Raw genomic sequence first — 21891 nt, 5'->3', positions numbered from 1 at the left:
ACGTCGCCGTGACGACAGGGAAACGGAACTGGAGCCACGGCCAGATCCCGTTAACCCCTCGAGTCTCTCCCGGGATTGGTCGACCAGCGGGGAGATCGCCTCCAACCCGGACGCCGGCAGTTTGAATGGGCTCATCGCCTGTGAGATCAGTTTCGGTGCATCCGCTAACTCTGCGGCCGGCTGCAACAATTCCGACAAGGAGAAACGGTTCATTTGCCGGTACTGTGGGAAAGCATTTTCCCGCCAGAACGCCCTGGAAATTCACCAGAGAGTCCACACGGGGGAGAAACCGTTCAGGTGCGCGCAGTGCGGGAAGCGCTTCTCCGACTCCAGCAATCACAGGAGACACCAGAGTGTGCACTCCAGAGAGAGACCGTTCAGCTGCACCCAGTGCCAGAGGAGTTTCTCTCACCACTATCAGCTGAAGGTGCACCAGCGGGTTCACACAGGAGACCAGCCCTTCAACTGTGTGCACTGCGGGAGGAAGTTTGGCGAGAGGACTTTCCTCAAACTGCACCAGCAGAGAGAACACGCTCCCCTTTATGTAGCCTGACATGGATTTAACAACATCCACACAGCACTTCAGTCAGACACATACGCACTTAAATTACACTGAAGTCAGACATCACAACAAACCGATTTGGGGTCTGTTTATTTGGTGTATGGACTCATCTAGAGTGGTGTTCTGATGCATTGTGGGACAGTTGGCTCCAGCACAGAGTGCAGACAATGGGCAGCATGCAGAACATGGATAAGTGGCTGTTCTCAGCCAAGATATTTACTAGTGTTTCAAGTTTTGATGCCATACACCAAGTGGAGCTGATGTAAGAAGCCATCAAAGTATGTTTTATTGTGAATTAAAGCTCTCTTTGAAATTATCAAAACATGCCAACACGAAGCAGTCACAGCTCAGTTTACATAATGTACATAAATAGGCCTATTATACCTTTTGTACAAAGTTTAATTTTGATCAGAAACTTTCCACCTTACTTAACTACTGGGTTGAATAGGCAGCACTTTTTGGTCATTTTCTGGATGGACTTTGGAATTGTATAACTTTTGAATAAATTATCTATTTGAATTAATTTTCCTTGTGACTGTTCTTAACTGGAATATCTATGAGTCTTAAAGTTTGAAGTCATACACACAGTGCTGCTGATGTAGTAAGCCATCAATTATTATCATTTTTTGGTAACGACCATTTCTCTTTGAGCAGTATTGTGAAAATGGGAGTTCATAATCTGAAGTTGACAGAAGTCTCACATTTTGGTAAAGATATGCTAATGATAAAGATATGGGGCCCCAAAATCATCACAAACCCAAATTTCCACTTGCAAGTTAATTTTTAAAAGCCAATATCTTTAGAATCACAAATCAAATGAGGCACTTTTTTTTTTTACATGTTTTGCTATTGAACATATAAAAACTATTTTTTTAAAGTTTGAGCTTAATTGGAGTGGTCACCCTCCACACCTCTAGTTGATTTTTCACGGAATGACCCATGAGAGAACCGAATCTGACTTGACAGCTTGGAGCTACCGCCCCTCCCAGAAATGTTCAGGTGTATAACTGAGTGTTTTGTGTGACTCTTTTTTTTTTTTTCTGTAGACATTTTTTTTTTTTATGTTGATAGCACAAATGCACAAAAGTCACTCCAGCAAGGAAAGTTCTGTCTTGCATTCTGGTCAGTGTTCTTGATGTGACAACACTGATCACAACTCCGCCGTGATTCCACTGTTGGTCATTTAAAGGGATAGTAGGTAATTTCGGACTTCTAACGGTCAAGAGAGCAATAGCAGCAACAAAAACCTTCAAACCACAACACTGTTCATCCCTCCTCCTTCTCTGTAAACGCGCTGATGTTGAAAAGCCATTGGCTGTGCCAACTAGAACCAATTTTCAACCAATGAGCTTGAATTATTGTACAGTTACACAATGTTTTGGTACAAAGTGTCGGGCCGTCAACTGTATATTTTGAAACCCTAATTTAAGGACTATAAACACAGGCAGAGGGTGAGTCAACATGTCAGTGAGCCTTTTTTAATGATAGGAAGGGATTTACAATGGTCTTGTAACAATGTTTTAACACAAAAATCTTACCTATTGTACCTTTAAATAAAAGTTTTAAAAGCGTGTGTAGTTGAGGTGGTGACCACTTTGCCGTTATCCTGTCGCAGACTGCAGAAGCTGAAAATGACGGGAGCGGGTCGATTCTTATCAAGGAGGAAGTCCCTGTAGAGCACAGTGACCCACCTGCAGCCCTGCAGATCCCTGTGCAGGGTGAGTGTGTGTGTGTGTGTGTGTGTATGCGTGTGAGTGTGTGTGTGTGAGTGAGTGAGTGAGTGAGTGTGAGAGAGAGTGTGCGTGCAGCAGTTGACATTCAGTTAGACATGTTTTTCTCCAGTTTAGACAATGGTGTGCAAAAGGGGGTTGCCAACAGTAACAGGTTACTAGCAGTACTATTATAGGTTAGTAGCAGGTTTATTACAGGTTTGTAACAGGTTTATTACAGGTTAGTAGCAGTACTATTACAGGTTAGTAGCAAGTTTATTGCAGGTTAGTAGCAGGTTTATTACAGGTTAGTAACAGGTGTATTACAGGTAAGTAGCAATATTATTGCAGGTTAGTAGCAGTACTATTGTAGGTTAGTAACATATTTATTACATGTTAGTAACAGGTTTATTACAGGTTAGTAACAGTATTATTACAGGTCAGTAGCAGGTTTATTGCAGGTTAGTAGCAGTATTATTACAGGTTAGTAGCAGGTTTATTGCAGGTTAGTAGCAGTATTATTACAGGTTAGTAGCAGGTTTATTGCAGGTTAGTAACAGTACTATTACAGGTTAGTAGCAGGTTTATTGCAGGTTAGTAACAGTACTATTACAGGTTAGTAACAGGTGTATTACAGGTTAGTAGCAGTATTATTACAGGTTAGTAACAGTACTATTACAGGTTAGTAGCAGGTGTATTACAGGTTAGTAGCAGTATTATTACAGGTTAGTAACAGTACTATTACAGGTTAGTAGCAGGTGTATTGCAGGTTAGTAACAGTACTATTACAGTTTAGTAGCAGGTGTATTACAGGTTAGTAGCAGGTTTATTGCAGGTTAGTAACAGTACTATTACAGGTTAGTAGCAGGTTTATTGCAGGTTAGTAACAGTACTATTACAGGTTAGTAGCAGGTTTATTGCAGGTTAGTAACAGTACTATTACAGGTTAGTAGCAGGTTTATTGCAGGTTAGTAACAGTACTATTACAGGTTAGTAGCAGGTTTATTGCAGGTTAGTAACAGTACTATTACAGGTTAGTAGCAGGTTTATTGCAGGTTAGTAACAGTACTATTACAGGTTAGTAGCAGGTTTATTACAGGTTAGTAACAGTGTTATTACAGGTTAGTAGCAGGTTTATTGCAGGTTAGTAACAGCCTGTTGTAATGGTTTTTGCCCTGGCTGCAGGGGCCCTGGGACTCAGGGTGTCGTCTGCAGAGAGCTCCGAGGAGCCGCCCGAGCTGCGTGGGACAGGACACGGGACCGGGGTTTGGGAGGTCAGTGGTTTGGAAGCCGTCCTTCGATTACAGGCGGGAAACATGGCCGCTCAGAGGCTGGGAAACGCGGGATCAGAGTGCAGAGCGGGAATGGGAACGCTTGGAGCGCGAGGCTCCCAGTCGGCTGTCGTGTACGAGACTGCAGGACACTCTCAGACTCTCACAGAGGACAAGGATCAATCCCGCCCATTCCATGGAGGGGACTCGGAACGCTATCCAGCCGTTCCCAGGGAACTTGCAGGTGCCCGTGTCCGCCCCCCACCTTCCGACTCCCCGGATCTGGTGCCGGATGTGGTGATAATAGACAGTGTGAAAGAGGAGGCAGTGACTCTGCTTTCCCAATGGGACAAAGAGCCAACCGTGCCCGTGAGGGCAGATTCGCAGCACGGACGTCGCCGTGACGACAGGGAAACGGAACTGGAGCCACGGCCAGATCCCGTTAACCCCTCGAGTCTCTCCCGGGATTGGTCGACCAGCGGGGAGATCGCCTCCAACCCGGACGCCGGCAGTTTGAAAGGGAGAAATTTAGCGGTGTCCGGTAACTTTGCGGCCGGCTGCAACAATTCCGCCACTGAGAAACGGTTCATTTGCCGGTACTGTGGGAAAGGTTTCTCCCGCCAGGACACCCAGAAAACACACCAGAGAGTCCACACGGGGGAGAAACCATACAGGTGCGCGCAGTGCGGGAAGCGCTTCTCCGACTCCAGCAATCACAGGAGACACCAGAGTGTGCACTCCAGAGAGAGACCGTTCAGCTGTACCCAGTGCCAGAGGAGTTTCTCTCACCACTATCAGCTGAAGGTGCACCAGCGGGTTCACACAGGAGACCAGCCCTTCAACTGTGTGCACTGCGGGAGGAAGTTTGGCGAGAGGACTTTCCTCAAACTGCACCAGCAGAGAGAACACGCTCCCCTTTATGTAGCCTGACATGGATTTAACAACATCCACACTTAAACAACATTTGAGGCTTAAACAGGCCTTATACCCACCTTCCTGTGCACCAAAAAAGTTGCAAGTGGAATTTGGGGTTTGTATCAAATTTGGAGCATCATGTTTTTGGCATTAAAGCAGGGAACAACTTGAAAATGTGTACTCTGACACAATTTTCTGTCTACTTTCAGGTTCTGGACTTTCAGGTTTCTGTCTACTTTCAGGTTCTGTTTTTCCAATATTTGATGGCTTGCCACATCAGAACCACTTAGTGTGTAACTTCTACAAGTAGATATGTTGGTTAAGAACAGCCACAATGAAAATAAGAGAAAATTGAAAAATTATACAATGACAAAATTGGTTCCGGCCATAAAATGAGCAAAAAGCAAAATTAAACTTTGTGTAGTTCAAAGGGTGTAATAGGCCTAATTATGTACAAAGAATTCAGTTGTTACAGCTATGTCTTGGCATACAGTACTGTGCAGAAGTCTTAGGCACCCTAGACTTTATTATATATATGTTTCTTTTTTTGTGTGTGTTAGTATAAAATAACACATTTGAGGTTTCCAAATATCGATTTTCCAAAAGATTTAATTTTACAGACATTTTGTATTTAATAAAAAAAGTAACATATTACAATAAGCAATTGACTACTTTTTTGTCTGAGATCAGAAGCAAGGAGCCAACCAAAGTCAGCAGAAGAACTGTGGCAAGTTCTCCAACATGCATGGAACAACTTCCCTGCTGATTGTCTTATAGAATTGCAGGAGAGCGTTGGCCATCTCAGACAAGTGATGCAGTTTTAACGCCAAAGGGTGGTCACAAAAAATATTGATTTGATTCAGTTTTTAACTTTTCTGCCAAATTAAATGTCAATTAAAATGTCATGTAAAATATATAGTATGTTTATTTAGGACCTTTCATTTAATTATTTTTGAAAGAATCTTATCTGTTCAGAATGTTACACTAAGACTTTTGCACAGTACTGTATATTAATAATTTCAGAACCTTAAATCACAATAAAACAAAACATACTTTGATGCTTCCTGCATCAGCACCACTTGGTGTATGGTATCCAAACTTGCAATACTAGTACATTTCTTGGTTAAGTATGGCCACAAGCAAAATGAAGTCAAATGGATTATTTATTCAAAAATAAAATAGGATATTTCAAAAAGATATTTAACCAAGTAGATGGTAAGGTAGGAAGTTTCCAATCACAATGAAACTTCATGTTCTTCAAAATTTACAATAGGCCTATTTATGTACAAAACATTGACTTGATAATCAAATGCCTTTGCATGTTTTGATCAGTTGAAATTTACATATTTACTGGAACCATATACATATTTCCCATCGGAAATCCATCCCAATCCATTAAAATGTATGTTTGAAAAAAGTGCATTAAATTACTAATGTAGTAGAAAATGGTTTGTAAAATGTAAAATGTTTTTATATTGTGTTTATTTTATTTTATGTATATTTACATTTTATAGCAATGTGAAAAAGCTATAATTAAATACACAAATGCAAAATATGTTTTTATCATTGTTTTATTGTTTTATTTATTTGATCATATGTTCATTTTTTATGTGATTTTACGTAAATCTTCCTGTAAATTGAAGTCCTGTTTGAACTGATCAAAACATACTCAGGCATTGCAGTATCAACTACATTTTTGTAGTAGCCCTATACTACCTTTTGCAGAACATAAATTTTTATTTTAATAGGTAACTTTCCACCTTACCGACGACTAGAATATGCAGCCCTTTAGGTCATCTTCTGTGTGGACTTTGGCAGTATATCACTTTTGAATTAATTAAGGCCTGTTCTTAACCAAAATATCTACTAGTTTTAGAAATTTGGAAGGCATACACCAACTAGTAAGCCATCAAATATTGAAAAAAAAATTGGCAAGCGGCAAAATTGAGCATTTACTCTCAGATTTTTTCCATATATTAATGCCAAAGATATGACACTCCAAATTCGACACAAAGCCCAATTTCTCCTCGCAATTTACTTTTTGTGCCGTCCCCCCTTTTTTAAGAGCCAATATCTCTAGAATGACAAATCCAATAAGGGTAATGCATATTCTCTATTGTGTATATATATATATATATATATATAGAGAACATTTGCACAAAGTTTGAGCAAAATTGGAGTGGTCACCCCCACGTCTCTGGCTGATTTTTCACGGAATGAACCTGTTGTGTTGGTACTTTTTTATCTGGTAATTTTTATCTTGGTTCAAACCCAGCTTAGCCAGCATATTAAATATGCAAGGTATTGTAGGTTTAGTATGAACCTTCTTTTAAGGTGACTTTCCTGTTTTCCTGTCGGACATTTTGTTTTGGTAATCACACGTGAAAATGTGATGGTGCGGTCCGGAACACAACATTTTAGTAAATATTTCAAAGGTACAACAGTGGACAACAGAAAATAGGGTTGTGTAATTGTCATATCTGTCAATCCTACAACTTCTAGACCATAGGAAAAGGAAAAACATTTTAATTTATGCTTTTCTCTTGTGTTTCCCACCTGCTTGCATGATAATCAGGTAAATATCCCTGGTGGCATCTGGAAGTGAATAAAGACAGACAATTATTACAATTATTATTTCCTTCCTTGAATCAGTGTTTGTTCTTAATTGATTAACTGATGTGTAGTTAATTAAAGGGGTCAGAGGAAAGCTTGCAGGTGCCAGATCGTCCAGTAGGGGTCACTGGTCAGGGACAGTTCGCTCATGGCTGTACCCCACTTGGGAAAGGAACCTGCAGCCCCAGGAGCGACAGGTTAACCAGCTCTTCCCGTGCGGCCACCCTGGATATAATGCAGTGTGTAAATGAGTTTAGTTTAGTTTAGCATTTACTGTTCACCATTAGCTGCTCTAAACATTTCCCCTTGGTCTAGCGTCAATATTTCTGTATCCTTCACATTTAAGTACCTAATTTAACCCATTATTATTCATTTTTAACATTTTCACAAGTCAGTTATACCTGAAATTAATTAATAATATTTTATATAACAGTTGAAAAATGTTGTATTTCTCCATTAAAAGACTGAGCATTATAGTTCTTATAAATGTCAGTGTTCAGGTGGAAAATACTGAGGTTTGAGTGACTCTTCCTGGTTACACAAAAGCATCCAGGAGATTAAGAATAGCCTTCATCTCATGACTAGACTCGTAACCATTTTAATACATTTCAGATATATTTCACGAGTGTGCTCACTATTTTACTTGTAAAATCGAATGTCTGTCGTGATGCACGTGCATCAGTGGCCCGGGCAATTCAGATTGGAACATTCTGGATGACATGACCGCTAGACGTATAGGCCATAAAAGAGATAGCAATGAATTGTGGGACTTTTCACAGTTTCTGGAAAGGTGTGCCTCACCTGCATTTTTTACATTTACATTTTATTAATTTCGCAGAGACTTACAGTGCATGAGTTCCTCAACAAGTGAGAAGCATCAAATCCATTAATTTCTAAAATGTAGAGCAATTAACCAACAATAATTGTCGTCGTAATTTTGTAATTTTATTTTATTTTAAATTTATTTTGATAAATGTGGCACTCATATGCCAATGGACAGCAGGTGCCTTGAAGGGTCATGTGCAGTACCACCGCAGCCGATTGGGCAGGATAAATCCCTTGCTGTCGCAACAAATTTTATTCCCCTTACAAAACTTATCCCCTCCGGGGTCACGTTTCCGGTTCCGTCTCTGCAATGACGTCAATCAGATTTGTTTACTGCTGCGTGTAATAGGCTCTGCATCGGCGAGCTAGCGATGCTTTTGTGAATATGTAGTGCTTCATATGGAATATATCGATTATTTATATACATTGAGCCACGATATAGGCTATATCTAGCTAGCTAGGAATAAAAACAGCTATGGCTTATCTTCCTAGTTAGCGAGCGATCTATCCGTCTGGCTGTCTCGCTAGCTAGATATTTCTTATTTTGCTAGCTAGGGAGCTAACTTAAATATATGGACCTATGTCATGCTTGTCTACTTCTCTACATATATTTATTGCCGAATGGTTTGCTGTCCGTTTCACTAACTAGCTAGCGGTACTGATATTAGTCCACCAAGATGAGCACTAGCTATCTCTATCGCGATCTTAAACTGTAGGGAAATTGGCAATTTATATGTTTCCCTAACTTACATACACCGGACTAAATAAATGCTTATTGACAGAGTAATGCCTAAGCGTATGCCGTTAACAAAAAGACGCATCAGGGGAATGTATCTTATTGATCGCATCATAGCAACCAGCAGATAAAGCTTGCCAACCACGCTGTCGACTTGACGCTAACTCATGACGCTAACTTACGCATGAGGGGAACGTAACCGGATGCCGGAAACGTGACCCCGGAGGGGAATTTGTTGTGACAGCCTCATGTGATTGGAGCCACACGACTCAATGGTTTTCTCTCTTGTGATTGGAGAATAAGTGATTGGAGAATAAGTGGGTGGGGCTACTACATGGTGGTCTGATTTGAGGCAGTTATTGTGTTTGCTGTGGTGAACTGAATATTTAATATGTTCAAGTCCATGATTGACAGCTGAATGTAGCACCACTCACCTGTACCTATACTGTGTGCATGTTGGCATCAAATGCAAAGAGTGTTTTTCTCTTTGTAGTCTTACACACAAAACACATCTGTGACTGAGTCAAAAGCTCCTGGTCCAATGATCAGTTAAAATGTTGGGTTATTTGTGTTGATCAGCTCTACTATGATTTAGAAATGTTTATTTGAAAATTTTCATTGTCTGCTCAATATACGTGATTCATGACATTATGCTGTTTTTTTATTTTCTGTCCACCATACTGGTTTATGCTTCTGCTTTTACATTGTGCCATTTTAATGGTGTTTAATAAATACAACAGAAACTTTGATGTGCTGGAGCCTTAAATAGTTTATACATGTGCACACCCACACACTCACACACACACACACACACACACACACACACACAATCATACAATCATGTTGCCACCATTTTTCACATTTTATCTAATGGAATTGTGCCTGTTTGCAGAATTCAACAAGTTGACGAATAAAAATATTTTAATTAATTTTGAAATACAGTGCTCTGCTTCCAGTTGATTCTTGATTAGGATTAGAAATGTTAAAAATGGCACAATGGCACATTTGTGGGCTGATCACTCCATTCCCCGTTACAGTGTGCAGACTTGGAGGAGGGAAGGACTGAATGGGTTCTTATAAAGGAGGAGAGAGTGGAAGAGGACAGAGGCCCACAGGGAGAGATGAACTCCAGGGAGGAGAGTAAGTGAATGTATAGTTTTAAATTATTATGGTGTCTGAAAAAGGAAGTTTCGTACGGTCATTTTCAGTACTGTCAGAAATGTGTCCGTTCTTGTCAAGTAACTTTCTTTCTGGAGGTGTGTCAGTTCTAAACAATTTTGTAAATAATTCAAAGCAACAGATCTTCAAATGATTTCACAGTTTAAAATATATTTCCCATTTAGTCTCACAATCAGACTATGACTGAAATGTTCTTCGCAGGCGTACATAATTAGGCCATTTTTGTGGAGGCAATATCATCATTAAATTTAATTTTATATTTGGAAGAAATTAAAGCATTCATGAACCGGATGAGCTCATTAGCTGAACTAATATAGAGACCTTATCAGAACAAATGATTGAAGTGAATTTCTGTTCATGAGAATAGTTTCCATATTATTTACATAGCAGGGTCCTTTATTTAAATCATTTGCAAATAATTTTTTCCAAATTTTTAACTGTGAAGTTGATAATCCTGTGAAAAAAAAATGTGTAGACACACCCCTGGGGCTGCAGTGTGGCCTTTTTCAGTTTCTTCACGTTATTCTGCACTCTCTTTATACAAGATGGCCGCCTCTCCTTTTCTGTTTTGGCACCGCGCCACCATGTTGTGGCCTGGTAATATTCCTGCTGGCTCTCGCTGTCCTTCCAGGCGCAGGAAAACCGGGAGTGGTGTGCTCTTCCGCTTCGGAGAGTCCGGCGCTGGGCTCGCGAACGGCAGCGGAAGGTTCTGGAAAACGCCCGTCCTCTCTGGAATCTCTCGGAGGGGGGCAGGAGGCTGGGGACGAGGACCGTGCCTTGGTGATTCTGGGAGTGTCGTCGGCGTGGAACGAAGCCGTGGCATCGGGAACGCTGGAGTCTCGGACGGGAACGCTGCAGTCTCGGACCGGAATGCCGCAGGGTGGCCCGGGAACGCCGCAGGCTGGGCACGGATGCTATGGGAAGAGGGGGCCGGGAGAGACAAACCTGGGCCTCCCGAGGACTCAAGCAGGACAGAGGGAGGGCACGGCGGCGCCGGGTTTAGACGTCGCAGGAAGGAAGTTGTTTCCCGCCTCTGGCAGAAGCTCTCTGGAAGGGCACAGCCAGGCGGTGTCCCGGCGGTGGGGAGCCGGGGAGAACGAGCGGTTTCTCTGCAAGTACTGCGGCAAAGGCTTCCGCTTCGCCGCCAAGCTGCGCGTGCACCACAGGGTCCACACGGGAGAGAAGCCGTACCGCTGCCTGCACTGTGGCCGCGGCTTCAGCCAGTCCTGCAGTCTCACCAGACACCTGAACGTGCACACCGGGTACAAGCCCTTCTGGTGCGCGCGCTGCGGGAAGGGCTACACCAACAAGCGCAGTCTGAAGAAGCACCAGGCCACTCACAATCTGTAGAGGCGAAACGTCAGCCATTTTCACGGCTCAATAAATCACGTTATTTGTTTTCTGGGGCGTAGAGTGTGTGTGCGAGTCGTTTCTTTTCAGACTTTCAATTATTCCTGTGAACCCAGCACCGCGCACCAACTGTTTTGGTGTGCGCTTGTGTTTTGTGTTATGCTGTTATGCTCTCTCTCAGCCCAGGGGAAGGGTCTGTCCGGCGTTTCTGTGTTACGTATCAAACCCCCAGACACCTGTGCAGCTCAGCAGGTGAACCAGACGCGGCAGTGCAGTGACATCGCCCTGACCGGCTCCACCTCTTCCATTCCTGGGCGGAGGTTCTGCACCCCAGGCTGCCAGCTGCAGTCAGCACCACCACGGGGTCCAGATTTCAGAACAAACCGTGGGGCTCATCCAATTATGGACGAGGCCCATGATTTGTTCTGAAATGAGTCGGCTCAGAGCACAGTGCAGTGAGTGCAACAAGTGTGTCGGCGTTTCCTTCCCGTTGTGAAACACATTTGTTAAAGGTACAGTCGGTAATATCGGACTTCTAACGGCCAAGAGAGGAATTGCAGCAACACCGTTTAGCCCACCCGTTCTCTGTGAACATGCTGACTTTGAAACGCCATTGGCTGTGGCAATTAGAACTAATTTTCCACCAGTGAGTTTAAATTATTGTACAGCTATACGATGTTTTGGTATGGAGTGCCGGCCCGTCAACTGCATATTTTGAAAGCCGAATTTAAGGACTATAAACACATGTCAGTGAGCCTTTTTCAATGATAGGAAGGCAATTATAATGGTCTTGTAACGATGTTTCAACACAAAAATCTTACCTATTGTACCTTTAAATGTAAAATACAAATGTTTTACATGGTCATTTGATGTTAGTAAGACATGATAGTTTGTCGTTCTGTTCAACGTGACATCGTAAAAAGGGGCCGATGCACAGTTCCTTTTAATTAAATTATTTAAATATAATTTGGGATCAATTCGGTATCCTGTTACTTCGTAAGAAATCATTTAGAGCACACGATTCGCTGCTGAAGTCTGTGACGGTCTGGCTGATGGAGCTACGCTCCCTGGAATGTGTATGTCCTGTTCACAGAAGGGAGGTAAAGTGGAGGTTTTTGCCAATTTGCCAAACTAGACATCGCGAGCGAAGCAGTTGGACAGCGCAGAGAGACCCAACTGGATATGTCGCGATGTCCGCTGGGTGGCGCACGATGATCGGATATGTGGTGTCTTGTTAACTGGAGAGATCTCGCGAAACAATTGGATTTCGCCGGGCGACTGGATATGTGGCTTTTGAACTGTTCGGCTCTCCATATGCGTTAATTCTTCCGGGTACTGGCTTGGCGGTGTTGTCTGTGTAGATAATTCTGTTTTAGCTCATGAATTCGGGTTGAACACTGCGACAGTGTAAAACGGGAAGGGTTATTAATGGCATAAACCTGTCAGGTAGCAAGAGACAATGTGTGATTATCTTGCTTTCCACACGCAGCTAGCTGCCATCATTGACGTTTTGGCAAAGTCTGCCGTTGCAGAAATATGCCAACTTGTAGACGACGGTTACGCACTTCTGCGCTTGGAAGTCTCTCAAAGTCAGAAGCAGAATGAGGCTTTGAGAAGGAGGTTGCGGATGATGGAGCAGAGGGTTGCTCGCGAGTTGATCCAGGTTGAGCGAGTCGGGGTGCAAGAGGACTTCGTAAATAATCGCACTGGAGTCCAGATTTTAGAAAGATCCAAGAAAATAACAGGTACGGAAACTTACACTATGAAAAGAGGAAAGCATGCAATATTGTATTTACAATCTGCTTGGAATGTTGGTAGCTAGCTAGCGATATGATGACGGTCAACTAGAACTCAAAACTGTAGCCTACGGATGCTGTTTTCACTGTCCTGACGCCTACGTGTTAGCCAGGTTGTCGATGGTTAGTTGTCGATTATAACTTGTCATTAATGTCGCCATTGCGATAGAGGATTGTTTCCTAACTGAAGAGGGACCGCTTGGGAAAGAGGCGAATATCACACCGTGGAGTGATGGAGAGCTAGCAGCCGGGCACGAGGAACGCTCTCTTGAGCAGCCTATCGTCATGAGTCCGGTACAGGTCAGTGAGGGTTGTTATGGTTTCTTAAAGTATGAATCGGGACCCAAACTGGTTCGCGGAACTGTATTTGGTGGGTCCCGGAACCAGTCTGGTCCATTAGGCTATTGTTCGTAAGTTAAGTATTTGTTAAGTCACTGAAGGGTATTTTCTACTTTGGGTCACGGTCTTGAAAATGTCTGTTGATTCCGAATTATTCGTCTCTCCTTCGCATTGTTCTGTTACAGCCAGTCGAGGTTGAGTTGCCGAAGCCCAAACTATCCTTTATTAAAGAGGAGAAACCTGAAGAGGATACGAGTAACGGTAGATTTTCCATCCTTGTTTTGGGTTATTTATGTTGCTCGCCTTGATTCCCATCCAGCCTTTTCATTCATTCTCCGTTAAATCTGTTAACTAGTGAAGTGGCCACGTATTCAGACCACCAGGGTTCATCAAACACCAGTTCATAAGAGCTGTGTTCTCATTTTTATTCTTCTGTTGTTTTATTGATTTTCTTTTTGCCTGAATTTGGACAGTTAATATCAATTGGCCATGTTAAATATTCTCATACCAGCAAAAGTTAAGGGGTTAGTTAGAGTTCTATATAATCATATCAGTAAGAGTTAAGGGGTGAGTGTAATATGTAATAACCTAATTTCTTTTTTAGTCTTCCCTCCAGGAGCTGTGAAGTGGAGGGCAGGCAGCAGGGAAAAGCGTCCCATTCAGGAAATGCAGAATAAAGCAGCGAATCACACAGAGGAGCTCACTGAGCAGCACAGGACCAGACGCGGTGTTTGGGAGGTCAGTGGACTGGAATCTGCTCTCAAAGCAGAGGGACAGAGCGAGTGTGTGGAGACGCTCCAACACAGAGGAGCTGAACACAGGGCAGGAGGACTCAACAGTCTGGACTCTGAGTTTGTCATGTTTGAAAGGCCAGGCCAACTGGGGTCTTACTGGACACATGAAAATGTGGAAGTTGGGGGTGAAAATCCATCAGAAATGAACTCCGAGCCCCAGCTGGCTCACATAACCAAGGGCGCAGTGGGGAAAAGCCTGTCGTCTTCAGCATCGCAACAAGAGAAACCAGAAGCTGTAACAGTGGACTCTGTACCAGTCAAAATGGAGGACACAGTGCAGACTCAGTCCCTCTGGACCATGGAGTCTCACTCAGGAGTGTTTGAGACCCAACGGAGAGGCAGCGTGTGTGCACCATATACAGCAGTGACCGTCAGAGAGAACCTGGCACTGCCACACCCCGATCAGCCAGACCCGAATGCATGTGTGTCCTATGGAAATAATCTTTTCCCATTGGAAGGTCCAATGGCCGTTGGAGCAACAGGAGCCAGAAAGGAAAGGCACGTGTGTAAATATTGTGGGAAGACTTGCAGTCGAGCCAGCGATCTGAAAGTGCACCAGAGGGTTCACACAGGAGAGAAACCGTTCAGTTGCACACTGTGTGGAAAAAGGTTCAGTCAGTCGTGTAGCCTTAAAAAACATGGGAGCATGCACACAGGGGCGAGACCATTCTGTTGCTCACTGTGTGGGAAGAGGTTCAAGCAGCCATGTTATCTGAAAAGTCATATGAAGATCCACACTGGCGAGAAATCACTTACAGTGTCGTGAAAAGGTATCCCCCCTCACCCCCCAATTTCCTCTATTTTTGTATCTTGGTCACACTAAATGGTTTCTAAATGATTAACTGAATTATTATTAATTATTTTTAAATGGTTAAAATATGCGAAAATATAATAAATCAGGAAGGGTTCAAGTACTTTTTCACGGCACTGTCGCTGTGCGTATTGGGGGACTGTATTTGCTTCAGAGTACAATCTTAAATTACATCGGCAGAAAAATCATACGGCTCCATATTCTGTACCCTGAGATGGCACAAATGGAATTCTATTTTTTTGTTTTGCTTTTGTTTTAATAAAAACTTAAGTCAGGAGAGAAGTACTGGCCTCTTACTGATGTTAAATGCCGAAATGCTATTCAAGTTTGCAGAATATATACACTCAGCGAGTACTTTATTAAGCAGACCTGTACACTTGTTAATGCAAATATTCAATCAGCCAATCATGTGGCAGCAACTAAATGCATACAAGCATGCAGGCATGGTCAAGAGGTTCAGCTGTCATAATGGGGAAGAAATATGATCTAAGTGACTTTGAATGTGGAATGATTTGTTTGTGCCAGACGGTGATTTGAGTATCTCAGAAACTGCTGATCTCCTGAGATTTTCATGCACAACAGTCTAGAGTTTGCAGAGAATGGTGTGAAAAACTAAAAACATCCAGTGAACAGCAGTTCTGCGGATGGAAACGCCTTTTTGATGAGAGAGGTCAACGGAGAATGGCCAGACTGGTTTGAGCTGACAGAAGGGCTACGGTAACTCAGATAACCACTCTGTACAATTGTGGTGAGCAGAAAAGCATCTCAGAATGCACGACACATCGAAGGTTCAGGTGGATGTGCTACATCAGCAGAAGACCATTTTGGGTTCCACTTCTGTCAGCCAAGAATAGAAAGCTGAGGCTGCAGTGGGCACAGGCTCACCAAAACTGGACAGTTGAAAACTGGAAAAACATAGCCTGGTCTCATGAATCTTGATTTCTGCTGAGGCATACAGATGGTAAGGTCAGAATTTGGTGCCAACAGCAAGAATCTATGGACCCAACAATCCAGGCTGGTGGCGGTGGTGTAAATGTGTGGGGAATGTTTTCTTGACACACTTTGGGCCTGTTAATACCAATCAATTATTGCTTGAATGCCACAGCCTATTTGAGTATTGTTGCTGGCCATGTGCATCTTTTCATGGCCACAATGTACTCATTTTTGAATGGCTACTTCCAGCATGATAATGCACCATGTCACAAAGTCATCTCAAACTGGTTCCATGAATATGACAATCAGTTTAGTGTTCTTCAGTGGCCTTCCCAATGACCGTATCTGAATCCAATAGAACAGGTTTGGGATGTGGTAGAACAGGAGATTCGCAGCATGAATGTGAAGCTGAGAAATCAGAAGTGGAGTGATGCAATCATGTCGACACGGAACAGAATCTCAAAGTAGTTTTCAACATTTTGCGGAATTCATGATACAAAAAATTGACGCTGCTTTGAGAGCAAAGGGAGGCCCTACCCAGTATTAATATAGAGTTTCTAATAAAGTGCTCACTGAGTGATTTTTCCCTATTCGTGTATTCGCGTTCAGTTCACCAGTGCAACGGCAGCCTCCTCTAACTGGCTTCATGCGCCATTGAGCAGCTCCCGTAGGAACCGGTAAGCGGAGCTGTCTCTAGTACTAGTACGATCTCGATGGTCTCCAAATCCTAGATACTCTACGGTCACCTCCTGTGTTGTTTATCAACCCTTCCGGGTACTGGTTTGGTTGTGTTGTCTGTAGATAAGGAGATACAGCATGACTCCCAGCCGAACATTATATTTTAGCGTTTAAATTGCCGTTGAACACTGCAACAGTGTAAAACAGGAAGGGCTATAAAAGGCATACACCTGTCAGGTTTTCGGACAATGTGTGATTCTATAGCTTTCCACTCGCAGCTAGCTGCCATCATTGATGTTTTGGCAAAGTCTGCCGTTGCAGAAATATGCCAAATCGTAGACGACGGTTACGCACTTCTGCGCTTGGAAGTCTCTCAAAGTCAGAAGCAGAATGAGGCTTTGAGAAGGAGGTTGCGGTTGATGGAGCAGAGGGTTTCTCGAGGGTTGATCCAGGTTGAGCGAGTCGGAGTGCAAGAGGACTTCGTAAATAATCGCACTCGAGTCCAGATTTTAGAAAGATCCAAGAAAATAACAGGTACGGAAACTTACACTATGTAAAGAGGCAAGCATGCAATATTGTATTTACAATCTGCTTGGAATGTTGGTAGCTATCTAGCGATATAACAACGATCAACTAGAACTAGTTGTTTTCACTGTCTTGACCCAACGTGTTAGCCAGGTTATCGATGGTTAGGTGTCGATTATAACTTGTCATTAATGTCGCCATTGCGATAGAGGATTGTTTCCTAACTGAAGAGGGACCGCTTGGGAAAGAGGCGAATATCACACCGTGGAGGGATGGAGAGCTGGCAGCCGAGCACGAGGAACGCTCTCTTGAGCAGCCTAACGTCACGAGTCCGGTACAGGTAAGTTATGGTTGTTATGGTTTCTTAAAGTATGGATCGGGGCCGAAACTGGTTCGCGGAACTGTGTTTGGTTGGTCCCGGGACCAGTCTGGTCCGTTAGGCTATTGTTAGTAAGTTAAGTATTTGTCCAGTCCCTAAAAGGGACATTTCTACTTTGGGTCACGATTCTGAAAATGTTTAGAACTAGTGCTTTATGATATTTTCGGTTTCTAATATCTAAATGATTGTTGATTCCGAATTATTCGTCTCTCTTTCGCATTGTTCTGTTACAGCCAGTCGAGGTTGAGTTGCCGAAGCCCAAACTATCCTTTATTAAAGAGGAGAAACCTGAAGAGGATACGAGTAACGGTACATTGTGTTATTTATGTTGCTCGCCTTGATTCCCAACCAACCATCTCATTCTTCCTCCGTCAAATCTGTTAACAAGTGAAGTGGCCACGTATTCAGACCACCAGAGTTCATAAAACACCACTTTATAAGAGCTGTGTTCTCATTTTTATTCTTCTGTTGTTTTATTGATTTTCTTTTTGCCTGAATTTGGACAGTTAATATCAATTGGCCATGTTAAATATTCTCATACCAGCAAAAGTTAAGGGGTTAGTTAGAGTTCTATATAATCATATCAGTAAGAGTTAAGGGGTGAGTGTAATATGTAATAACCTAATTTCCTTTTTAGTCTTCCCTCCAGGAGCTGTGGAGTGGAGGGCAGGCAGCAGGGAAAAGCGTCCCGTTCAGGAAACGCAGAATAAAGCAGCGAATCACACAGAGGAGCTCACTGAGCAGCACAGGACCAGACGCGGTGTTTGGGAGGTCAGTGGACTGGAATCTGCTCTCAAAGCAGAGGGACAGAGCGAGTGTGTGGAGACGCTCCAACACAGGGGAGCTGAACACAGGGCAGGAGGACTCAACAGTCTGGACTCTGAGTTTGTCATGTTTGAAAGGCCAGGCCAACTGGGGTCTTACTGGACACATGAAAATGTGGAAGTTGGGGGTGAAAATCCATCAGAAATGAACTCCGAGCCCCAGCTGGCTCACATAACCAAGGGCGCAGTGGGGAAAAGCCTGTCCTCTTCAGCATCGCAACAAGAGAAACCAGAAGCTGTAACAGTGGACTCTGTACCAGTCAAAATGGAGGACACAGTGCAGACTCAGTCCCTCTGGACCATGGAGTCTCACTCAGGAGTGTTTGAGACCCAGCGGAGAGGCAGCGTGTGTGCACCATATACAGCAGTGACCGTCAGAGAGAACCTGGCACTGCCACACCCCGATCAGCCAGACCCGAATGCATGTGTGTCCTATGGAAATAATCTTTTCCCATCGGAAGGTCCAATGGCCGTCGGAGCAACAGGAGCCAGAAAGGAAAGGCACGTGTGTAAATATTGTGGGAAGACTTGCAGTCGAGCCAGCGATCTGAAAGTGCACCAGAGGGTTCACACAGGAGAGAAACCGTTCAGTTGCACACTGTGTGGAAAAAGGTTCAGTCAGTCGTGTAGCCTTAAAAAACATGAAATTGTCCACACTGGAGAAAAGCCATTCGGCTGTCTTCAGTGTGGAAAGCAGTTTTCTGATTCAAGCAATCTTAGGAAACACAGGAGTATTCACACAGGCGAGAGACCGTTCAGCTGCTCACTGTGTGGGAAGAGTTTCAAGCAGTCATGTTATCTGAAAAGTCATATGAGGATCCACACTGGGGAGAAATCACTGAGCTGTGCCTATTGTGGGAACTTATTTGCTTCAAAGTACAGTCTTAAATTACATCAGCTGAAAAATCATATGGCTCCATATTCTGTACAGTGAGACTCTAGAACTGTATATTTTTTAATATAAATATTTAATTCAGGAAAGAAGTACTGGCCTCTTACTGATGTTAAATGCCCAAATGTTATTCCAGTTCACAAAAAATACATATTTGTCTGCAATTTCCCTTGTATGTAGTTTGTGCATAATCAGCAGATTTTCTTTGGTTGGTATATTTAAAGGAAGACTGCGTCTAAAATGGAATTTCTCTTTGCCTGAGCACAGTGTACATTGAAACCGTCTGTCCCTACATCTGTGGTGACTGGACAGTCACAATTTTAACACTCAAATCCCAGAGTTCCATTCTAAACAAAGCTGTCACTAGGAGTCACATGGTTATTATTTTAGAAGAGAATAGAAATGTTGGGGGGGAGATTGTTACCATTATTTTAATTAAGAGAATCATTTTATGTTATTGTACCCTTGCTTTGTCTTTTTTGCTTGTTGTAAGCCATTAGTGTTATATTAACCCCCAGAATTACTGACTGTAAAGTACACTACATTTGGATAAAGAAAAATGTTCCGTTAACTTTCTCATCCAGTGTACTCCGGTCAACCAGCTACCAACTGTTTCAAAACCTAGTATGAGCTTCTTCTTTTTTTTCTCTCCCAGCAACTTGTGCACCATAATGCACAAGGACAAGGATTTTTATTTTTCATTTAAAAAAACGGGTGAAAATCAATGCAAATTTCCAGGATAAATATTTAATTTTAGTTTTAAACACTGTCCTTTATTTGAACTGTAGACTTGAACATTGATAGTGCACATTCCAGGAGATGGGATATATTGCACCTGCTAGTGCAACTGCACATTTCATGATATAAACAAAAAATAGGTCTAACATTGCTGTAATCGCACGGACAGTGTGCTTATTTGCATTCTATCCTTTTTTCACTGTGAAATTTTCAATCAATCTGGTCACAGGATATAGGGAAGCAATACAACTAACGGTTCTATTTGTATTTCTATAACTCTCTTACATTCTCATTGTTTTACCGACAACAGTTCCTTATTCCGTTACAAGTGGGGTGGCAAAACAAGCCTGTAGAACTTCACAGATGACACAAATCAGGCGAAAAGGGTCCAGACAACCAAATCCACAATAATTTGAATTCCAAAAACATTCAAAATGCAAGAAAAATATATATGAAAAGCAAAAAATCTGTCCTTTTTGAATTTCTCTTTATAGAATTGATTCTGCTGAATATTTTCTCCATTGACTCAACAGGAAAACTTGTCGGGAGAAACAATTCTTGCAGTATCTACTGCATATCTGGCATGCAGCCTGATGGTTTGAGGCTCATTTGATACTTTGGACCCTTCATGATTTAAAGCAGTTTCACCAACAAATGCGTTCCATACTGTATCAGAATAATTTACAGCTGAATCTAGTCCCACCCCCAAATTCCCATTGAGATCCATTCAAGTTTTAGTATCAATTGTCGGACAACCTGAAAATAATACATCCAGACTGATGATGTTGATAGGTCACAGACATCAGGAAGTCATGGCATACAAAGGATATGCAACCAAATGCAAAACATGACACTCTTAGTTGACATTGTTAATTTGTCTCAAACATTGAATTGGGGGACTACATATAAAAAGTGCTGTAATATATATATTGTTAATAAAAGTTCTGAATCTGACCATGTATGAATTGTTTGATTACAAACAGAACAGAAAATATAAAAAAACAAAAAGGTGACCCCAAACTTATTAATGGTAGTGTATATACAATATATTTTTAGGTATCTAAATTATGTTGAATTTATCAAAATAATAATGTTATACAAATACCTGGGTATAAATGAGAGTCTTGTCCTGCACAAACTGAATTTAAACTACAGGGCTGAAGCATATTGTCAAAGATCTATGCTGATACACCTTGATGGAGAGCAGACTGATGTTATAGCATTAGGGCTGATCAATTTAATTTCCTGTCTTTTGAGGTTTTCAGAAAATGCAAACATTTAACTTAAAACATTGTCTTTTGTGATTCATTTCCTTAGTTTTTAGACCAGGAGGTTCCATAAATACTTGATAGGTCATCTAAATTGATGCAGTGTATAGTCTTAGTTTCACTATACATGGAAAATAAAGTCATTTTCCATTTCAACAATAACGTCTGGAACGCATTTCTTCAGTCAAATCTTTAAGGAGATGCCAACCGTCTGCCAGCAACACGGTATATTAAATTACCTTTGCTCGCCAGATTGTATGTTCTCTCGTGTGTAATGAGAAATATCCAATATCAGCCAGTCAGCTAGCAATGTATATCTACTTTTAAAATACTATAGACTAGCTAGCTAGCTAATTAACTAGCTAGTATTAGCAAACGCTGGCACTGGCATTTGTGTAGCGCATTTTTGCTGAAGGTTTTCTGTTTATGTACGCTGATCTAGCTGGCGGCTTTTTCGCCGCCCTCGATTTACTCTAACGTCATGTCACCCAGCTACCGCCTGCAGGCCGAATATAACGGTCTCATTTTCGTTTAGAACGTTAGATTCGCCTCACCTGTAGTATTGTGTCTCCCCACGTTAAATCTATGGACAATTCATCATCGAAATTCCGAATTCTAAGGTCTACTTCAAAAATAAGAAACTATACAGTCATGGAATTTGAAGAAGAACATGCCTCTGAATTACCGACATAATGAGTAGTCTTGGGTTGGGATCTGCTGGATCAAATTTTAATGCTAATTTTGTAGGGGTATC

General features: G+C 42.3%; 3 protein-coding genes across 5 annotated transcripts in view; all 3 read left to right on the top strand.

Moving 5' to 3' along the window:
* Window positions 1-11191, top strand: part of LOC133130276 (zinc finger protein 324A-like) — a 16297-nt gene extending 5106 nt beyond the window's left edge. The window contains exons 5-8 of one of the 2 annotated variants that reach the window (XM_061244740.1): window positions 2178-2280; window positions 3457-3545; window positions 9669-9771; window positions 10442-11191. In XM_061244740.1, the coding sequence (XP_061100724.1) occupies window positions 2178-2280; window positions 3457-3545; window positions 9669-9771; window positions 10442-11160 (1014 nt within the window). In that variant the 3' untranslated portion in view covers window positions 11161-11191. Of the gene's footprint in view, window positions 1-2177; window positions 2281-3456; window positions 5836-9668; window positions 9772-10441 lie in introns of those variants that run through there. The other variant, XM_061244739.1, reaches the window with a different exon arrangement.
* A 1238-nt stretch (window positions 11192-12429) lies between these two features.
* LOC133130283 (zinc finger and SCAN domain-containing protein 22-like) lies at window positions 12430-15111 on the top strand. Of its 2 annotated transcripts, none has more exons than XM_061244752.1 (4): window positions 12430-12905; window positions 13126-13256; window positions 13481-13556; window positions 13912-15111. In XM_061244752.1, the coding sequence occupies exons 1-4, from the start codon at window positions 12620-12622 to the stop codon at window positions 14853-14855; spliced, it is 1437 nt and encodes a 478-aa protein (XP_061100736.1). In that variant the 5' UTR covers window positions 12430-12619; the 3' UTR covers window positions 14856-15111. The 2 variants fall into 2 exon arrangements, with proteins under 2 accessions (XP_061100736.1, XP_061100735.1); XM_061244751.1 differs by having other exon boundaries at window positions 13900-15111.
* A 770-nt stretch (window positions 15112-15881) lies between these two features.
* On the top strand, window positions 15882-19924 carry LOC133130277 (zinc finger and SCAN domain-containing protein 22-like). Its single transcript, XM_061244741.1, has 4 exons — window positions 15882-17045; window positions 17246-17376; window positions 17649-17724; window positions 18053-19924. Exons 1-4 carry the CDS (start codon window positions 16760-16762, stop codon window positions 19171-19173), a joined length of 1614 nt encoding a protein of 537 aa, XP_061100725.1. The 5' UTR covers window positions 15882-16759; the 3' UTR covers window positions 19174-19924.
* Window positions 19925-21891: the final 1967 nt, after the last annotated feature.

The sequence above is a fragment of the Conger conger genome, chromosome 6 (genome assembly GCF_963514075.1).
Source record: "Conger conger chromosome 6, fConCon1.1, whole genome shotgun sequence".
NCBI lineage: Eukaryota > Metazoa > Chordata > Actinopteri > Anguilliformes > Congridae > Conger > Conger conger.
The sequence above is the reverse complement of the archived record's forward strand: the minus strand, read 5'-3'. Positions and strand labels throughout refer to the sequence as shown.

Bases quoted from the DNA above. Each gene is read 5' to 3' on its own strand.
- LOC133130283 (XM_061244751.1), top strand. From the start codon at position 12,620: ATGTGTGATTATCTTGCTTTCCACACGCAGCTAGCTGCCATCATTGAC. The intron at 12,906-13,125 runs GTACGGAAACTT...CCATTGCGATAG, and splicing joins AAGATCCAAGAAAATAACAG to AGGATTGTTTCCTAACTGAA. The intron at 13,257-13,480 runs GTCAGTGAGGGT...GTTCTGTTACAG, and splicing joins TCGTCATGAGTCCGGTACAG to CCAGTCGAGGTTGAGTTGCC.
- LOC133130277 (XM_061244741.1), top strand. From the start codon at position 16,760: ATGTGTGATTCTATAGCTTTCCACTCGCAGCTAGCTGCCATCATTGAT. The intron at 17,046-17,245 runs GTACGGAAACTT...CCATTGCGATAG, and splicing joins AAGATCCAAGAAAATAACAG to AGGATTGTTTCCTAACTGAA. The intron at 17,377-17,648 runs GTAAGTTATGGT...GTTCTGTTACAG, and splicing joins ACGTCACGAGTCCGGTACAG to CCAGTCGAGGTTGAGTTGCC.